Source organism: Taeniopygia guttata, chromosome 1A, assembly GCF_048771995.1.
Source record: "Taeniopygia guttata chromosome 1A, bTaeGut7.mat, whole genome shotgun sequence".
Taxonomy (NCBI): domain Eukaryota; kingdom Metazoa; phylum Chordata; class Aves; order Passeriformes; family Estrildidae; genus Taeniopygia; species Taeniopygia guttata.
Window position 1 is genome coordinate 37,459,532 of NC_133025.1, and position 15,791 is coordinate 37,475,322.

General features: G+C 38.6%; 1 protein-coding gene across 19 annotated transcripts in view; it reads left to right on the forward strand.

Moving 5' to 3' along the window:
• Positions 1–15,791, forward strand: part of NAV3 (neuron navigator 3) — a 521,462-nt gene that overhangs the window by 398,164 nt on the left and 107,507 nt on the right. For 18 of the 19 annotated variants that reach the window (XM_072923966.1, XM_041713781.2, XM_041713789.2 and 15 more), the window contains one exon: positions 2,810–2,925. In XM_072923966.1, coding sequence (XP_072780067.1) covers positions 2,810–2,925 — 116 coding nt within the window. Of the gene's footprint in view, positions 1–2,809; positions 2,926–10,432; positions 11,498–15,791 lie in introns of those variants that run through there. The other variant, XM_041713790.2, reaches the window with a different exon arrangement.

Here is a 15,791-nt window from a genome sequence, read left to right on the forward strand (position 1 = left end):
CAAGACAGCTGCATCTCAGAGCTGTTGGAAAAATGCCATCATATTCATCTGATAGCTTTTGGAATCTCAACTAAAGAGCAAACAAATCTTTGATGTTATCTGTGTTTATCTAAGGTTGGCAATGTTGTTAGAGACAGCTAAGTTGTTAGAGATGACTTGTTAAGTAGTGCTTCAAATTCTGTTCTTAATTACTCCATACGGGCTCATTTTAATCAGAATGAATAAGCTTGTGCAGGTCTGACTGAAAGAAGGATTTGTCCCATTAAGTGAGTTTGATACTCTTACAAATAAGTAGCATGTAACTCATTGGATTTGGGATAAATATATTCTTTGATTGCTGTGATTAAAATAGAAACAAATTGTCCTGTTTTCATGAAGGCTGCCTGAATTAACTTCCACTGTAGATGCACAGCACTGGAACAATATCACTGGGCTGGCTTTGACTAAACTGAAATTCTTTTCCCTCTTCTTATATCAAGAGAGATATCAAGAGAGATGCAAGAATTTAATTATTTTTGAGGCAGTGGGCTGTGAATAGGTAGAGGATAGAGGATCATTAATTTAGGCCGGTGTGCAAGATTAATGAGAAGGATCACTTAATTTGCTGCTTACTTGCTTTGAGCTTAATCTGTGCTGCAATCCTGCAGTGATCACTTGAGTTCTTCATAGGATTATTACATCCCACTGAAAGACATTAAAGCCTGAAGTACACAAGACAAACTTCACAATGTCATTTCCCATTTTTTTAAAAATTAGAAGAGGCATTTATATTCTTGGTCCAATGTATCACAACCCACAAGAGGCCCACAGCAATGCAACTTGAAGTTTTAGGTACCCAGTGTGTACCTGGGCCTCCTTGTTCCCCAAGAACCCCAAAATCCTACATAATTTTACTTGGAAATCTTCCATCCCTAGTCTTTCACCATTCTCAGCGCTTCTGGGCTAAGCTCAGCTCCAGAGAAAATCAGGGCCTTGTCCATCCTGCATGAAAAGGCAGGACTGGTGTGTAAGTGCTGGCAGTCAGCAGCCCCCTGGAGACTTCATAGAAAAAGAACTAATTTTGAGGGATCTGTTCCCTGTTCCCTCCCTGCGGTATCTCTATCGCAACTGCTCAAGGGCCGGTGTTTTCTAGTCCATCTGTACCACAACAAAACCTGTTGTCTTAAGTAAGCAGAACTTAGGTTGCTGCAAAATCCATAGTCCTCCATGAGATTTCTGTTGTTTCCTCAGACAATTAAAATTTTAATGATTCAAAGCCCTTTGGGAAACAAGCAGGACTGTGGAGTTTCAGAGTGTGTTCACTGCAGAGGGATAGAGTGATCTCTTTTATTCACTTAAGAGTCTGTCCTCTCAAGCATCAAATGTAAAACTACATTCAAGGTTGGTAGGACATAGTTAACCTTGCAACATGTGCTGAGCTTATATTTCCAGTAGTGTGTGACAGACAAGAACCAAAAATTTTTTTTTTATAGAGCAGTTGTCTGTTTCCAGCATCTCAAAAGTACAGAAATTGGTAAGAAAACAGTGCATCTGATCCAGCATTATTTACATTTCTGTTTCTGAGTTGGATGATTCCAATCAATGTATTCCATTATGTCAGTACTTGTGCTGCTCTATGGGCAGATATCTGTTTCCTTATCTATTGTTATGAATTGCTGAACAAATTCATTCAGTAAATGTAAAGAAAATATTAACTGGAAATCTATTTCATAAAATAAGTTGCTATAAAATTATTTTGAGAGATAAGTCACTGTTTTTATGAGTTTTATTTATAAAGAACAGATACATCACACAGTTAAATGTTTCTCTTTTAGGTTTATTGGTTATTGGGAACACTTAATGGTGAATTTTGAAAACTGAACTATAAATGTCACACTTTAAAATTAGGATATAAATATTTCACTAGTCTTTTAATAAATCAGAAGAGTGACTGCTATTCGTGTCATGAAAGCTGAAAGAGCTTAAGCTCTTAGTGAAGATCTTTTAAAATTTCATTTCAAGAAGTGGCTTATATATCTTTAGATGTGTTCTTTTACTGCATACACATGGTAGTACATGTTGCTGTTTGATCACATCATAGTTCAGCAGTTCCAGGGTAAAGTAGTTTCTACTTTAGCTGTTCCGTAAGAAGAGGCAATAGGTGTGTGAGATATTTTTTATTATAATCAGTGTGCTCATGTATTTCTTGCTATTTACCTTCATATAATAGAAAGTAACTGTATTCAATGAGGGGTTCCCATTATAATTTATCGTTGATATTCACAGAAATATACCCTCAAAGCAAATATGAGCTATTTGTTAGAAAGTTAATTGAAAAACTTGTATTATCGCATTCCCCAGTGTTTTATAAGGGGCATTATCAAAAGAAGCTGCACATAGATTTAAATATCTGGGCCAAATTTACATCCAGCCTCGCATAAGCTTTTTCCCACATGGCCTTTCCCGTTTAATATTTCATCAATTACAAGTTTTTATTTCCTTAATATATGTTCCGGGATGTGACTTAACCAATAAAAATGGATTCTGACTAGATCTGGTTGACAAATCCTTCAGAAAAATGTGATGAAAAAAAAAAAAAGGCTTAAAATTTCACAGAATTAACTACAAGTTGTTTCTGCAGAGAGAGAGAGAAAGCCTAGTTGCTTGTATATTTGTGTATCTGGACTTTAAATTAGCATAATAAGAATGTGACAAAATTTATATTTTCATCCCATAGTGATATGATTCTAGATGGAACTGCAAGGAGCACTTTTTTCCATGAACACATGAATGATAGCTAATAATAATCAATCTTCTTGCTTAATTTCAGAACTCTCTCAGAAAATGACAGTACCTCACTACCACCTGCTGATTCCTGTACTAGTCCTACTAAAATGGATTTGTCGTTTAGTAAGACTGCCAAACAGTGCCTAGAAGAGATATCTGGTGAGTAACAATGAGTCAGGAGAAGACTGTGAACTTCTTTATTTTCATCTGTTTCTTACTGGCAGCTTTGTGATGGGTTGAAATAATACTTCTGACCTCCAATCATGAGGGGTATTAAATACAGAGAAAATTTAGGTCATGCATATTTAGTGCTTCAAATCCACTGTTATCTATTTGAACTAGTGCCTTCTGTTCAAATACCCTCTTCATCATTTTGCAGAAACTGGGTTTTGACAATCTAGGGTTTCAAGTAATTGTTATTTCATTTAATCATACTGAGTGTTCCAAGAGAAGCAGTGGAAAGTCAACTTTGGAAAGTTTAACACTCTCATTTAATAGCATCAAATTAAATCATAACATCAGAACTGAGACATAATTTACATAATATACATGTTCCTTTTAATAATGAATCTATATTCTGAAAACCAGCAAGTCCTTACTATTGTACCTGACCCATAAGCTGCTGCTAGAGCTAAGATGCTAAAGGTTGTGTTACAAGGAATTCTTGTAAACATGGATTAAAGTCCTTACTAGGTTACAAAGCTGAAGGGATGGGGCAATTTAGTCATATTGGAATAATTCCTTTGAAGTCAGCAGAACCATGCTGAGTTACATCAGCATTGGGTCTGGCCATGATTCTGCCTATCCATGCAAAAAGCAAAGGTTACTACACCTCACTTTCTCATCAGGACTGAATTGCACTGCAGGGTTGTGGACAAAGGGACTCTTTGCAAGAGCTGTTACTTGGGGGTGTAAGGGTTTATTTTTGCTGTTGCTTTGTTTTGTTTTTCATTAGCATCCTTAATCTTATAATTTTACAAAAATTAAAGGGAATACCTTGATACCCTATCTCAGTGGTTTTACCTATAGTTTTACCCTTTTACCACAAATTTTCAACATTTAAATGGATTTTTAACGAGTCTTGGTTCTTCTCACACATGATATAACTCACTTAAAGCAGTAATTTGACACATCAGTCTAAAATTATCTCTCTACCAGAAGGGAAATCAGATGCCCAAGATTTTTGGGGACTGTCTTGACATTTAGCTGACTCCTACTGAAAGAGGTTTTGTCCTGGTTTGTCTCAGTCCCTTTGGAAATTTTCTGACATCCTTTATTTGCACAGCCAGCTTCTGTGATAAATATGTCACTCTGAAACATGGTGTCATGGTCTTTGGAGGTGATGCATACCTGTTAAAATATAAAAGCATTTTTAAGTACTCCAGAAATTGGACTCCTTGGTCTAATATATATAAAGAGACATATTTGTCCATATACAAATCAAGAGATGCTTCAAGGAATCATTCAGAGAGATGCTAGAAAAACCCCAAACAACTCAATACCTGCTGAAATGATCAAACAGAATATCATGTCTGATGACCGTTTACTGTTCTGAAAAGAAACTAAATGGCATCAAAAAGAAGAAAATGACAGAAAGAAAACTAGATACCAGAGATGTTCCTAGTCTGATTATTTGGACTCTGGCATTAGCTGTTGATTGGTATAACAGGCTGTAAAGATGAACCACTGGGAAAATATGGTCACTGATTTGCTGTGTGCATAGAGAAACAGAGATGTGCCACTCGTATATAGCTGTTAGCAGCAAAAGGAATAAATGGATGAAGTACTATATTTGCCGAATAATTAATTTTCTGTGTGGAAGAACTATCACCAAGTCATTGGTGATCCTGTTGTTAGATCTGCATGGATAAGAGCTCGTGTGATAGCTGCTCAGAGGAGTATTCCATGATGGATTAGCTATGAGAAAGGGAGTTAAAGGGAGTTATGAGGAAGGCCAGTTAAATTCTTTTACTTAAGAGCATCTTTATTCTGATATGATCAAGGGATTACACTAGTAGTAGCAAAGAGATAGGCAAGGATAATTTCCATGGTCTGGTCACTTATTTTCAGGGTATTAAGCAATGAATATCCAGTATCTTTCATTTTGATATTATATTTTTCCTGAAATTGTCAACTGTTGCTGTGGGTGGGCATCATATTTATATTATCTTGATCTTATTTTGAAACTCAGTAGCCACCACCCTAGCACAATGTGTTCATAAACAGTAAGGATCAGTAAGGATAATGCAAAAGAGTGAACATCTGTGGAACTCACTAAACAGCTTGGAGGAGTGTGTTCATAAAGTGCTGTCCCACCTGTGTGTGTTTCTGCTTCATCATTCATTATTATTTTTAAAGTGACAAATATTTAGAACTAAGGCTGCCATCCTCAGAACTAGAATATTTTAGCCAATATTGTTGTATAAACTGTTTCTCTACTTTCTGAGTATTTACACATTCCTGTTTGTTATTGCTTCTTGGCTGAAGATTACTGCCCCTATAACCAGCCACGCTGTTCATGTCAGAACTCCTAATCCACTTCAGAGCAATATCAGCCAACTGAACCTAAACTAATGCTTCAAGCATGTCTAGTTCAAGACTTCTCCATAATAAAGACAAAAGTTGGATGCAGAAAAAATACTCTTAAAATTATTTAGGAGGGGTTGGCCAGGCACCATCCTCCTGGTGTAATTCAGGAACCAAGCCCAAGTTAATTTCCTTGCTGTAGTGGTGAAAAGTCATGTCTCTGCTTTCTGTGTCCAGCAAGGTAGTTCACATCCATTTGCTACTGTCTGAACAGTGGTGATGGGAAAATAGAAAGTAAAGCAAGAATGTCTAGAGGGAGTTTTGTTCTCTTCTGCTCTGTCTTCCTCCTCTAAGGGAGCTGATTACTTTTATAGCCTCTCCTGTCTTCCAGCACAGAGCTGGTGAAAGGTAGAGTGAGAGCTCAAGCCATGTGTTTGCTGTTCACTGCTTTGCAAATGATTACTTGGATTTACCTGCACAGCCCTGAGAAGAGAGTAGTGCTAGAAGGCAAGGGAGGTGGGGAGGCTGGTGTAGGCGTGGACTCAGATGTGTGGCTTGTGGTTGTCCTGATAAAACTGGGCAACCTCTATATTTTTATCTTGTCACCAGTAATCTGCTGCTCTTGGTGAATATATACATGGCTTATGCCTAAAGCCAGTTCTGCATCTTGGTAGAGTTACTGTAAATATGTTACTTTGTCTCTGGAGGGAATTTGTTCCAGATGTGGTCTGCAGCCTTTTTCCAACTTTTTTCCCCCCTTTGAATATTCCACAGCTCAGCCAGAGCAGCCCTAAGTGTTTCCACAGTGCACATGCAGAGCAGCACTAGAGTAGACCTAGAGCAGTTTTTAGTCTTCCTGCACACCTTGAATCCTCTCTGTGTGCACAGCTCCAGTGATACGTGCACTCCCACTGAATGAGCCCTGTTTGTTGGCATGAGACCCCTGAGGAGCAGTTTTGGTGTGTTCTGTGTGTGGTAGGCTTGTTGCTCATGTGGCACCCAGGTGTGCAGACCTCTGTCCAGGAAATCCCAGACAGAATCTGAGTCCTCTAAATAAGGAACAATTCTGCATTCAAGTATAAACACAATTTCTTGTACTTTATGTACCATTTGCCTCAACCAGACTACTCAGTATCTATCCACTCAGTTTCTACAAAATTAGAATATACCTTTATAAACAAGATTATAAAATGATAATGACAATAAAGGCTAATAAAGTAATCCAGGTTGGTTGTTGTTATTCATGGTATGTCTTTCTTACCAACTGTTTCTTCTTAAAGTAGCTGTGGTATTTATCACCTTCTGCAGCAGGTTTATTGGAGAAGGATGTCAGCAAGTTAATTAGTTAATAATCCATTGTAAACTGTACATGTCAGTAAATACAAAGTATTATTTTATGAAATCAGTGATAACATTTGGCTTTCACAAGTGCTGGCATGTTCTAAGAGCTTAATGCAAAATGTTTGATTAAGTAATTATGCATGAATCTATAAATATTGACCAATTATTTGAAATCTGATGGATGAAGCAGAAATGAAACAGTACTTTTAAAAGTTATAGGCCTATCTCAATGGCAGGATTAGCATAAAAACATTCAAATTTAAATATTTCATGTTTATTGTGCCTAATTTTTTGTTCTCTGAAAGAAATAATTAATACATGCAGGGATAGTTTACATTTTTTTCAAGTAAGCTTAGCTGAAGAGATGCATAATCTTATGAATTTCCATATCTATTACATAATTCATTTATAGGACTCTAAAGCATCCACTGAGACTTCAAAGAAAGTCTTATCTGACAGCAAAATTTGCCCAAAGATTATTAGTTCTTAAATTAATTTTTATAATTCCTTTTATGAAGGAGACAGTAAAAGTAAAGTAGTATGTTACACTGACTGTGATGGATTGAGGAAGTTCCCTAAGATGTTCTTGATGTAAATATATTCCTGTTTGGTGGGTGGAGAACACACTGAATTGCAAGGTACTTGGGGAATAATGCTGTCATGACATTTGCTCTCCTCTAGTCTCCTATACTTTCTTCTTACCCATAGAAAGATGTATTTTTTGGTTGCTATATCTAAACATTTTTAAATGGAGAGCTGAGCTTTAGAAAGTTCTTTTTCAAGAAATAAACCTAAGAACTTTCCACATTGCAATTTTATGTTTTGGCAAATGACACCCTGCAGAGAGATGTGGTAAAGTACAAGGATAAATTCAGTTGTTTCTACTGAGTACTTGGTATAAGATAAATAAGTATCCATTGTATATGGGGATGATCACAATGGCCTGTCAAGCAAGTGAGGCAATGGGATTAGTGGGAGACAAGTTCATATAACTTTATAATTTTATAAAGAGATGTAGTAAAATGTCTGTACACAGGAAGGCTGAATGAAGGTTGTGTGATTAGCCTCAGTACCTCTGTATAAAAGCATTGGACTCACTGTGTTTTCAATGTATTTCAAAATGAGGCAGATGAATGCTGCAGCTGCCAGCTGCACGTCTTTTACACAGTCCAGGTGTCATTCACTTTCCAGTATGATGGTCTGTGACCTGTGTGCTGCTGAAGCTGGGCTGCAATGAACAGCTCAGCTGGTCCCAGTAACATGTCAGCAGAGACACTGAGGCCCACTGGGTTGCCCAGGCGGCAGCTGTGCCACTACCAGAGACCCATCCAGGCTGCAGGGGTGTGGCACCTCTGGACAGCACCATGTGTGAGGTTTGGTGTGGCTCATTGTGCTACCACATCATTGGGTGAACACTTTTCATCCCATAACTTTTTCTGCTCCCAGCTAGAAAGAGGACTGACTCTACCTGTCCGATTCTGGCAGGCTTGTATCTGGTGTCTGGCGTTGGAGCTGAGCAGCCATGCACTGCTCCCCTAGCAGAGCAGGGCTGAGCATGAGGGGTGTGCCCTGCCCACAGGGGTTCCTGAGGCCAGCTGCAGCTCTGCAGTGCACACTGCTGCGTGTGACCATGCACGTGGGACCTGGATGGAGGCAGAGCAGATCCACATCTGCCTACAGCTTACTATGGAGACAAGTCACTGCTTGCAGGTGTTGGGACATGAAAGGGCAGGTGGGGAAGTTATTCATGGATTTGAAATATCAGGGGGAGATTCGGACTTGCTCTTTTTGGTAGGAAAAGAGCCTGTTCTCTTGATTCCAAGACAATCACCGAGAGAACTTCAGCATCACAGAGACAAATCACAGAATCACAGTCTGATTTGGTTTGGAAGGGACCCAGAAGGATCATCAAGTCCAGCTCTTAAGTGAATGGCTCACACAGGGATTGGATCCACGACCTTGCACTGTGCTCTGGCCAACTGAGCTAAAAATCTTTATCCTTCCTGTTAATTCAAAACATAGAAATGGAGAATACTGTACCAATTTGAGTATAAATTTAGAATATAAAACCAATTAATGCAAAAAGAGTGAGACTACCCTTCTTTTTTTAAATTCTCTATTGTCAATACCTCCCTGTTATAACAACCACAGCTTAATCAGGCATATTGGACAGGCTGGGACAGCCACATGGCACTGTCAGTGCACACCAACACAGGAGTGTGCAGGCGGTGCTGGAACTCTTTGACAACACCAGCACCACACCAGCTCTGAGACACCATTGGCATCCACACCACACCTGCTTTGCTGCAGGCAGGCACCAGCACCTTAAAACCTTTCCAGGAGCCCATATGTCATTGCAGCTGGCAGACCCTGGAGTAAACACAGCAGTCTTATCTTTTGTTTCCATGCTGAAAAAGTGATAGGTGTTTAATATTTGGGGCAGTTTTGTACTCAGGCAGACCATTTCTCTTGTCTTCTCTTTGACTGTATGTTCTAGGTGGGGATGGGAGTGGTACCTCCTCTTGGTGTGGAACATGTTTTTCTTCAAATTCATCAGTGATTTAATATGGAAAGCCACTATTACTTTAGACTGATTTTTTTTTTCCTGAGTTATTCTGTGTTTCTGAGAGTTATCTAGGAAGAAATGTACCTTTCCTTTGAAATTTCCAAGAATTTTCCCCTGTGAATCTTCAAAAACTCTAAACTGAACCAGTGAAAGAAAAGAAATACGCACTGAGGCTTCTGTTAACACCTGTTTATTCATATAGGAAATCTGTGAACAGCTTGTAATTCTTAGGGTGGCATTTTTAAAGGTTATTTTTCTGTCAAGGTTTCTCAGGTAGAAACTGGAAATGAGCACAATTTCACACCAGCAAAAGCAGTTTATTTTTACACAGCAATTATATTATTTGTAGATTTCTATATAATGTTTTGTGAAATTAATTTTCCCTAGATAAAAAAGTTTGTATCTAAAAAAATTATTATTAAATTCAGGTATTTCTTTGTTCATCTGTCCATTATTTCTGGGACTAATATATTTTTCTTTGTGAGAAAAGTCATACATTTTAGCATATCTTCTTTCTCTCTGGATAATGAATTTAAAAATAGCATTCAAAATTGCTAAACTTAGTTCAGACACAATGACAATTTTCTTTATAAATGAAATTACTCCATTTATATGTTTTCTTCAGAATATTTTGAAACAATGATTTTTTACAGATTTTATAATTCTGTACTAGTCTCAGAATCTCACAGAGGTGCAAACAGGGTAGTTTTCTAAGGAAAAAGAAATGAAATATTTTCTTTTGTGAATCTTTTTACCAGACAAATACTGTTGTGTTCCATGTCTTATGATATTAAATTACAGTTTTTTTATTTAGAGCAGAAATTGCAAGACTGAAGGTCCTTTTGCAAGTCTGCTTTTAGCTTCCTGCATAGGGAGTAACGATGATAAGGAAGAAATAGCTTTTCATCCTTACCTTTCAGGGAGAAAAATAGAATTTGGCCATGAGCTAGATCTGTTACTGTAGCATCCCATTCAGGTGAAGCTGTGTCTTGAAACCTGTGGCACTGTAAACTGTGCAGAGGCTTCTGTGTCTCCGGTTTAATTCACCAGGATGTTTGCTGCCATGGCAGCCAGCAGCATTCACTGCAGTAGCAGAGAAGAGTCATATATCTGGGAATGCAGGTTGAATACTAAAATGTAAGGAGGCTTGTGCTTCAGTGGTTAATTTTGGCTCTTTATTGAGCTCTGACGTGGAGGCTGTACTTGCAGTTCTGTGTCAGCCCATCTAAAGTGAAGAGCTGTGCACTAGGATCAGTCATGAGCTGGTGAGAGGGAGGGGAAAGCCCGAGACAGTACTTGTGCCTACTCTGGATTTCAGAAGGCAGCAGCTGTAGAAAGAGATGCAGGCCCACTGCTCCGATGAGACTGGTGATTGGATGGAGAGGGGAAAACACAGTTGGCTTTTGGGATTACTTCTGTGCTGGAGCAGAGTGTTTGATCAACTCTCTTCTGCTTGAGAGAAACCTAAGTGAAAATGACTGTAAGTACTGCAAATTAATGTGACGGACGAGAAGTGGCTTAGCAGAGACAGCAGCGTAATTTCAAAGAAGATGACTGTGCCTGTCACTAGTCACTGACCCTTACAGTACGTAGAGTGCATGTGTAACCTGTGCTTTCACTGCCAGTGCAAGTATGTGCTACCTGGGCTGTGCAGCGTGCGGCGGTGCAGGGAGCACCGCCCGCACCTTTCAGGGGAATTGAGCTGCTGTCCATCTCATATGGAAAACATGAAATCTAACTGAGGTGAAGCCCCAGCCGGAAAGATGCAGCGATCTGCTGAACTGTCAGTGTTTAAAGGCACAGAGGTTAGAAGAGGGTGTGTTCGCCTTCAGAAGCAGAAGTCTCTTACCAATCTCACGCTCATCAGTGAAGGGGAGAAGAGGCGATACTCATACAGGGAGAACTGGTTTGGAAGCGCCTCCAAGTCCTGCCAGAGTTACCAACATGCAGAAGCTGGATGTGGAGGCTCTTTGTCCAAGGCATTCTCGCAGTCAGTGCACTCTCTCTGCCGCTCCAGCTTCACCACAACCCAAGCATTTCAGGGGATACCACCTGCTGGAAGCAGGACATCCAGGAGGTCAGGAGACCGGTGTACAGGTGAAGGCTTTCAGACTGACAATGAGGAGAGCAAAAAATCTGATGATGAAAACGCATCCTGCACGTCCCATTTCCCCAGCAGGACCTGGGCAGAGGAGGAGGAGGAAGGGTGCTTGCGTGAAGGGACTGCACATCTGGATGAAGATGTCATAATAACAATGCTGGGTGACCTAGAACAGGTCCTTTATACTGATATTTTAGGTAAGTTAACTTTGGCTTGACATCAGGAAGGGCAGGAGGAGACCCAAGTGTTAGCACATATCTGTACAGAGCAGATTTTTGATCTTGACAGTGATTTCCCAAGACAGAACTGGGTTTATTTGCAGTAGTATGCAAAAATAGGGTCTAGCCACTTCTTCTTTGCTTACTATGACCTCTTAAGGCTGTGTGAAATGAAGACAAATGTCTAAATTGCTTGTGATGGGTGCAGGGGCAGCTGCAGTCTGTGAATAACTGAACATAGTTGACTTAGCTTTTTGAAAAATAAGGTGAAATGTTTAAGTGCTATTAGTTTATTGGTAAATAAATCTGTTTTAATGACATTTTTTTCTCATTAATTTGAAACTGGTATCTTGAATCCACATTTTGCATGGGACAAAACATGTCTCAGCCTTCCTACAAACTGACCCTCCAGTATTTCTTCCCCCTTCTCTAGCCCCCCTGCAGATAACTGCACCCCTACATGTGGAATTGTGAGTGCCAGGGTTTCAGTTCACCTTAAATAGCCACTTTTGTTATATCTGTGCATGCCAGTGAGTATTTGAAGTCCACAGCCATAGGTGCTTCAAAGGCTTCTGTGTTACTTTTCATCTCTCAGCCCTTTAAGAGTGCTCAAAGTGTTCATTTCCAAAGCTTTGTTCTTCAGTCAGCTAAATAGTTGAAGTATCTGCTTGCTTTTTGAAGGTTATATGTCATGTGTCTAGCCTGGAGCTTCTTGCTGGTAGAAATGTTAGCCCTGATTGTGTTTAAACATTAAGGACAAAATTTTACTGCGTATGTAGTGTAAAAAGCTGTTATCTCAAAACAAGAAAGAAATAAGAATTATCTTTGTATGCATACCTTTTATTATTAGACTGTACCAGTAGGTTAAAAGGGCTTCTGATAAGGATCAAAAGCTTGCTGGCACAGGAGAGTGAGATTTAACCTGCCTCTGCTCCTCTTCAGCTGTTTGTCACTGACAAATCCCTGCTCTCTTGTAAGCCTCAGTTTCCCTGCTTGCAGGGTAAAACAGGTCCTTTCCTGTCTGAGTTAATACGTCATAGTGGACATTTCTCTGGAGAAACATTTATTATTTGTAAATCCTTTCATGCAAATCAGACAATTGATGGAATTATTACTTTCCCATTTTCTTTGGGCTGTGATTGCATGTGCAGAAGAACAGAAATTATTGTGAACAGTATTATTGAATGTGAAATAATTAGGGAACTTCAGAAATGTGAATGTAAAAGTCTTGACTTCTGTATCTAGTGGTTTCTGTAAAATGTCTGTTTTGATTTCCTGTAAATGGATCTCACACAGAAATCAATGTATTTTCTGGAAATTTACCAAGGGAATAATGATTCTCTGTTTTATAGGCAAAAAAATTTGGGGACAATATTTTAGAATATTCATGTTTAATATAAATGATGAAGCTACAAATGATTGGAGAAAATGGCCTTTCTTGTAAGAGGAACAGAATTTTGACAGAAAGTTTCAGGTTACCCTAGTTGTAGTCTTATCCCAGTCTCCCCATGTGTGAAACAGAATGTTTTTTCTTAGTGTACAAACCAGAATCACTTGAGATAACAGGACCAGGAGCTCTTCTGATATGTTAGGTCCTGCAAATATGGCTAGACTCTATGATGACAGTGTGCCATATTATAAGAAACAAGGTACCCAGAGGAGTCTGGGATCCCTTTGAACCCAGTCCTGATTCCATAAGCACCACAGTGTCTCCACTAGCAGGCATGGTGTAGCTAGTTTTCAGAAAAATTAACATATTCATCATTCCTGTGGTCCTCTTTAGAGAAGAAGGCTTGATGTGGATGGGGAGTCAGTGCTGTCATGAAAACATAAGATCTTGTATTCAGTACAGAAAATTTCTTCACTGTCAACTGTTTATATTTTCTGACTTGTTCATCCATGGTACAGCAGGATTCCAGTGACATTTAGAGAATGATGGAAAGAAAAAAGAATTACTCTTTTCAAATCACTCTAGCAGTTAGTGTGAGATTTTTTAAAAATATTTTTTTTAAAATACTATGTAGTATTTTAATATAATTAAACTTCAGTTTTAACTTTTTTTTAAAATTAAAATTGGTGGAAATTATCTGCTGTGTCACTGAGAGATCAAAAGAGATTAGATCTCAAGCTTTTCACCTCTGCAGGATAGAATAATAGCAATTTTATGGTATAATTTGTCTGAAAGCGAAGTATTCTTCACTGTAAAAATATATTTTGGCAGCTTGCCATATATGTACCTTTTTATTTAATGTATTGCAATTATACCTCAAGGCTTTGTTATGCCATTTACTGTGCAATACATATTAAAAAAGACAGCTGCTGTCATTTTTGCTGCAAGAATTTGCAATGTTAACATACAGCAAAGGACAACTGACAAGGATAAACAAGGAAGGAAAAGGGCAACGTCACTGTAAAATATTAATTATATTCAGTTCCTCAAATAAATATAAAAGTAAAGTACTGCTTTGCCTTTAATTTTCCCTGCATAGATGCTAGAATTTGTCTTTCTGTGTAAATAGAACATTTTCTTATACCAACAAGCTACTCTTTCACCTATGGTTCAAGGCAGGATAGGTAACGTTTCCTGTATCTTCCCTATATATGGCAGGTATTATGGCAGGAATATAATGTGCTCCTGGAAGTCAATTTGAATGCATTTGGCAGAGCAGGGAAAGCAAAGGGCAGTGATTGAGGAAATGAGTGCACCACAACTGGCTGGAGGCAGGCATGGACAGTATGCCTGGAAATTGTCAGGGCTTTAAAAAGGATTTACAGGATGTAAGTCTTCAGCTTAGCCTGGCCATGAGCCTTTTTACCTCACGGGAATCTCCAGGGTGTTACAGAAACTTTTGCTAAGAGCTGGTGGGATCCATTGATTGCCAGTGCTTTAGCGAACAAATCTAGCACAGTTGTTACTGCGTTAGAAACACAGGAACACTTGTAACTAATTTCAGTGACTGCAGACATTTGCCTCTAGTAAGACACTATGTGTAAGAATGTACACAGGTAATTTATTTTATGAAACTAAATATTGTGAACAGACATGGCCTTGGGGTGTGGCTTGACAAGTGAGAGTTTGGAGCAGTGCAGGGCCTGTATCCTCACTTTTTTTCCATCCCGCCCAGGTGTTGATCCCGCTGTCAGTTCCATGGTGCCAAACCAGACATTTATAGACATTATCATCATTAAAGCACCAAAGAATTTTTTGTGAGTGATGAAATAGGCAAACATTTTCCCAAAGGAAATGTTTGGAAATTTTGGCTGCAGCGAAGAGGACAGAAGACACAACCAGGGCAGGGTCAATGGGAAAACCTCAGGCATTGCTGTGAAAGCTGGTTTGACATTAAGCCACAACTGCAGGTTATGTTGGCTAGTTCAATGCATCGTTTGCCTTTTGAGGAGGAATTAAAGTTTATATAGAATTTTTATGAAATAATTTATTTCCTTTTAATGTTAGAAGTTGAGATTTTTCTTAACAGCCTACGGAGTGTTTGGGCAATAGGGCCTGACTGCAGGTCAGTGAGGTCTGTCTGTGAGGTATGATGTGATTGATTAAAAAAATGAATTATTTGCACATCAAGTTCAGCATTTTATATTTAACTCTAATACTGATGTTTCTTGCCAGCCTTCTTACAAGCAACAGATATAGGACATGATCAGAAGTAGAACACTAGCCTTGAACAAATCAGAGATTTTTGTCATAGAATTTCTTTTGAAATTCTCTTGTTGTTCAAAAGTAAAATGAATTAAACTTCCTTGATCTATGAATTTCCTAGAAAACCTGCATTTCTCTTTCTTTGTGCATGACCACTGGAGGCTTCTTTGAGGTTTATGATGTTTCTCTTTTGTAACATACCATATATAACTTCTCTCCTTTTTTAAATTTATTTTTAATTGTATTAAGTAAACATTGTTCTGGATGTTCCAGGTGAAGTTCTGAAAGCCTCATTATCTGAGAGATGAGACTAGCTGTTCACAATGGATCCTGAAGGCTGTTGAAACCTCTAATTGTATAAATGATGAGTGTGCTTAGAGTGTTCAGATTTGTATCCCAAGAAGCATATTTTCTTTTATCCCATATGAAGAATAATGTCCCTCTTCAGGAAAGCATTACAGTCCAGGAAAGATGCTTTATTAAGTGCCTTACTTAAGAAGTACTTTGAAATAGCCTGTGTTAAGGTTAAGTGAATGCTGAAGAGTTGTTCTAAGAGTCATCCTAGTTTTTTTCTGCAATGACAGATCACAGATTTACTGTGGCTTTTTTTCCTACTGA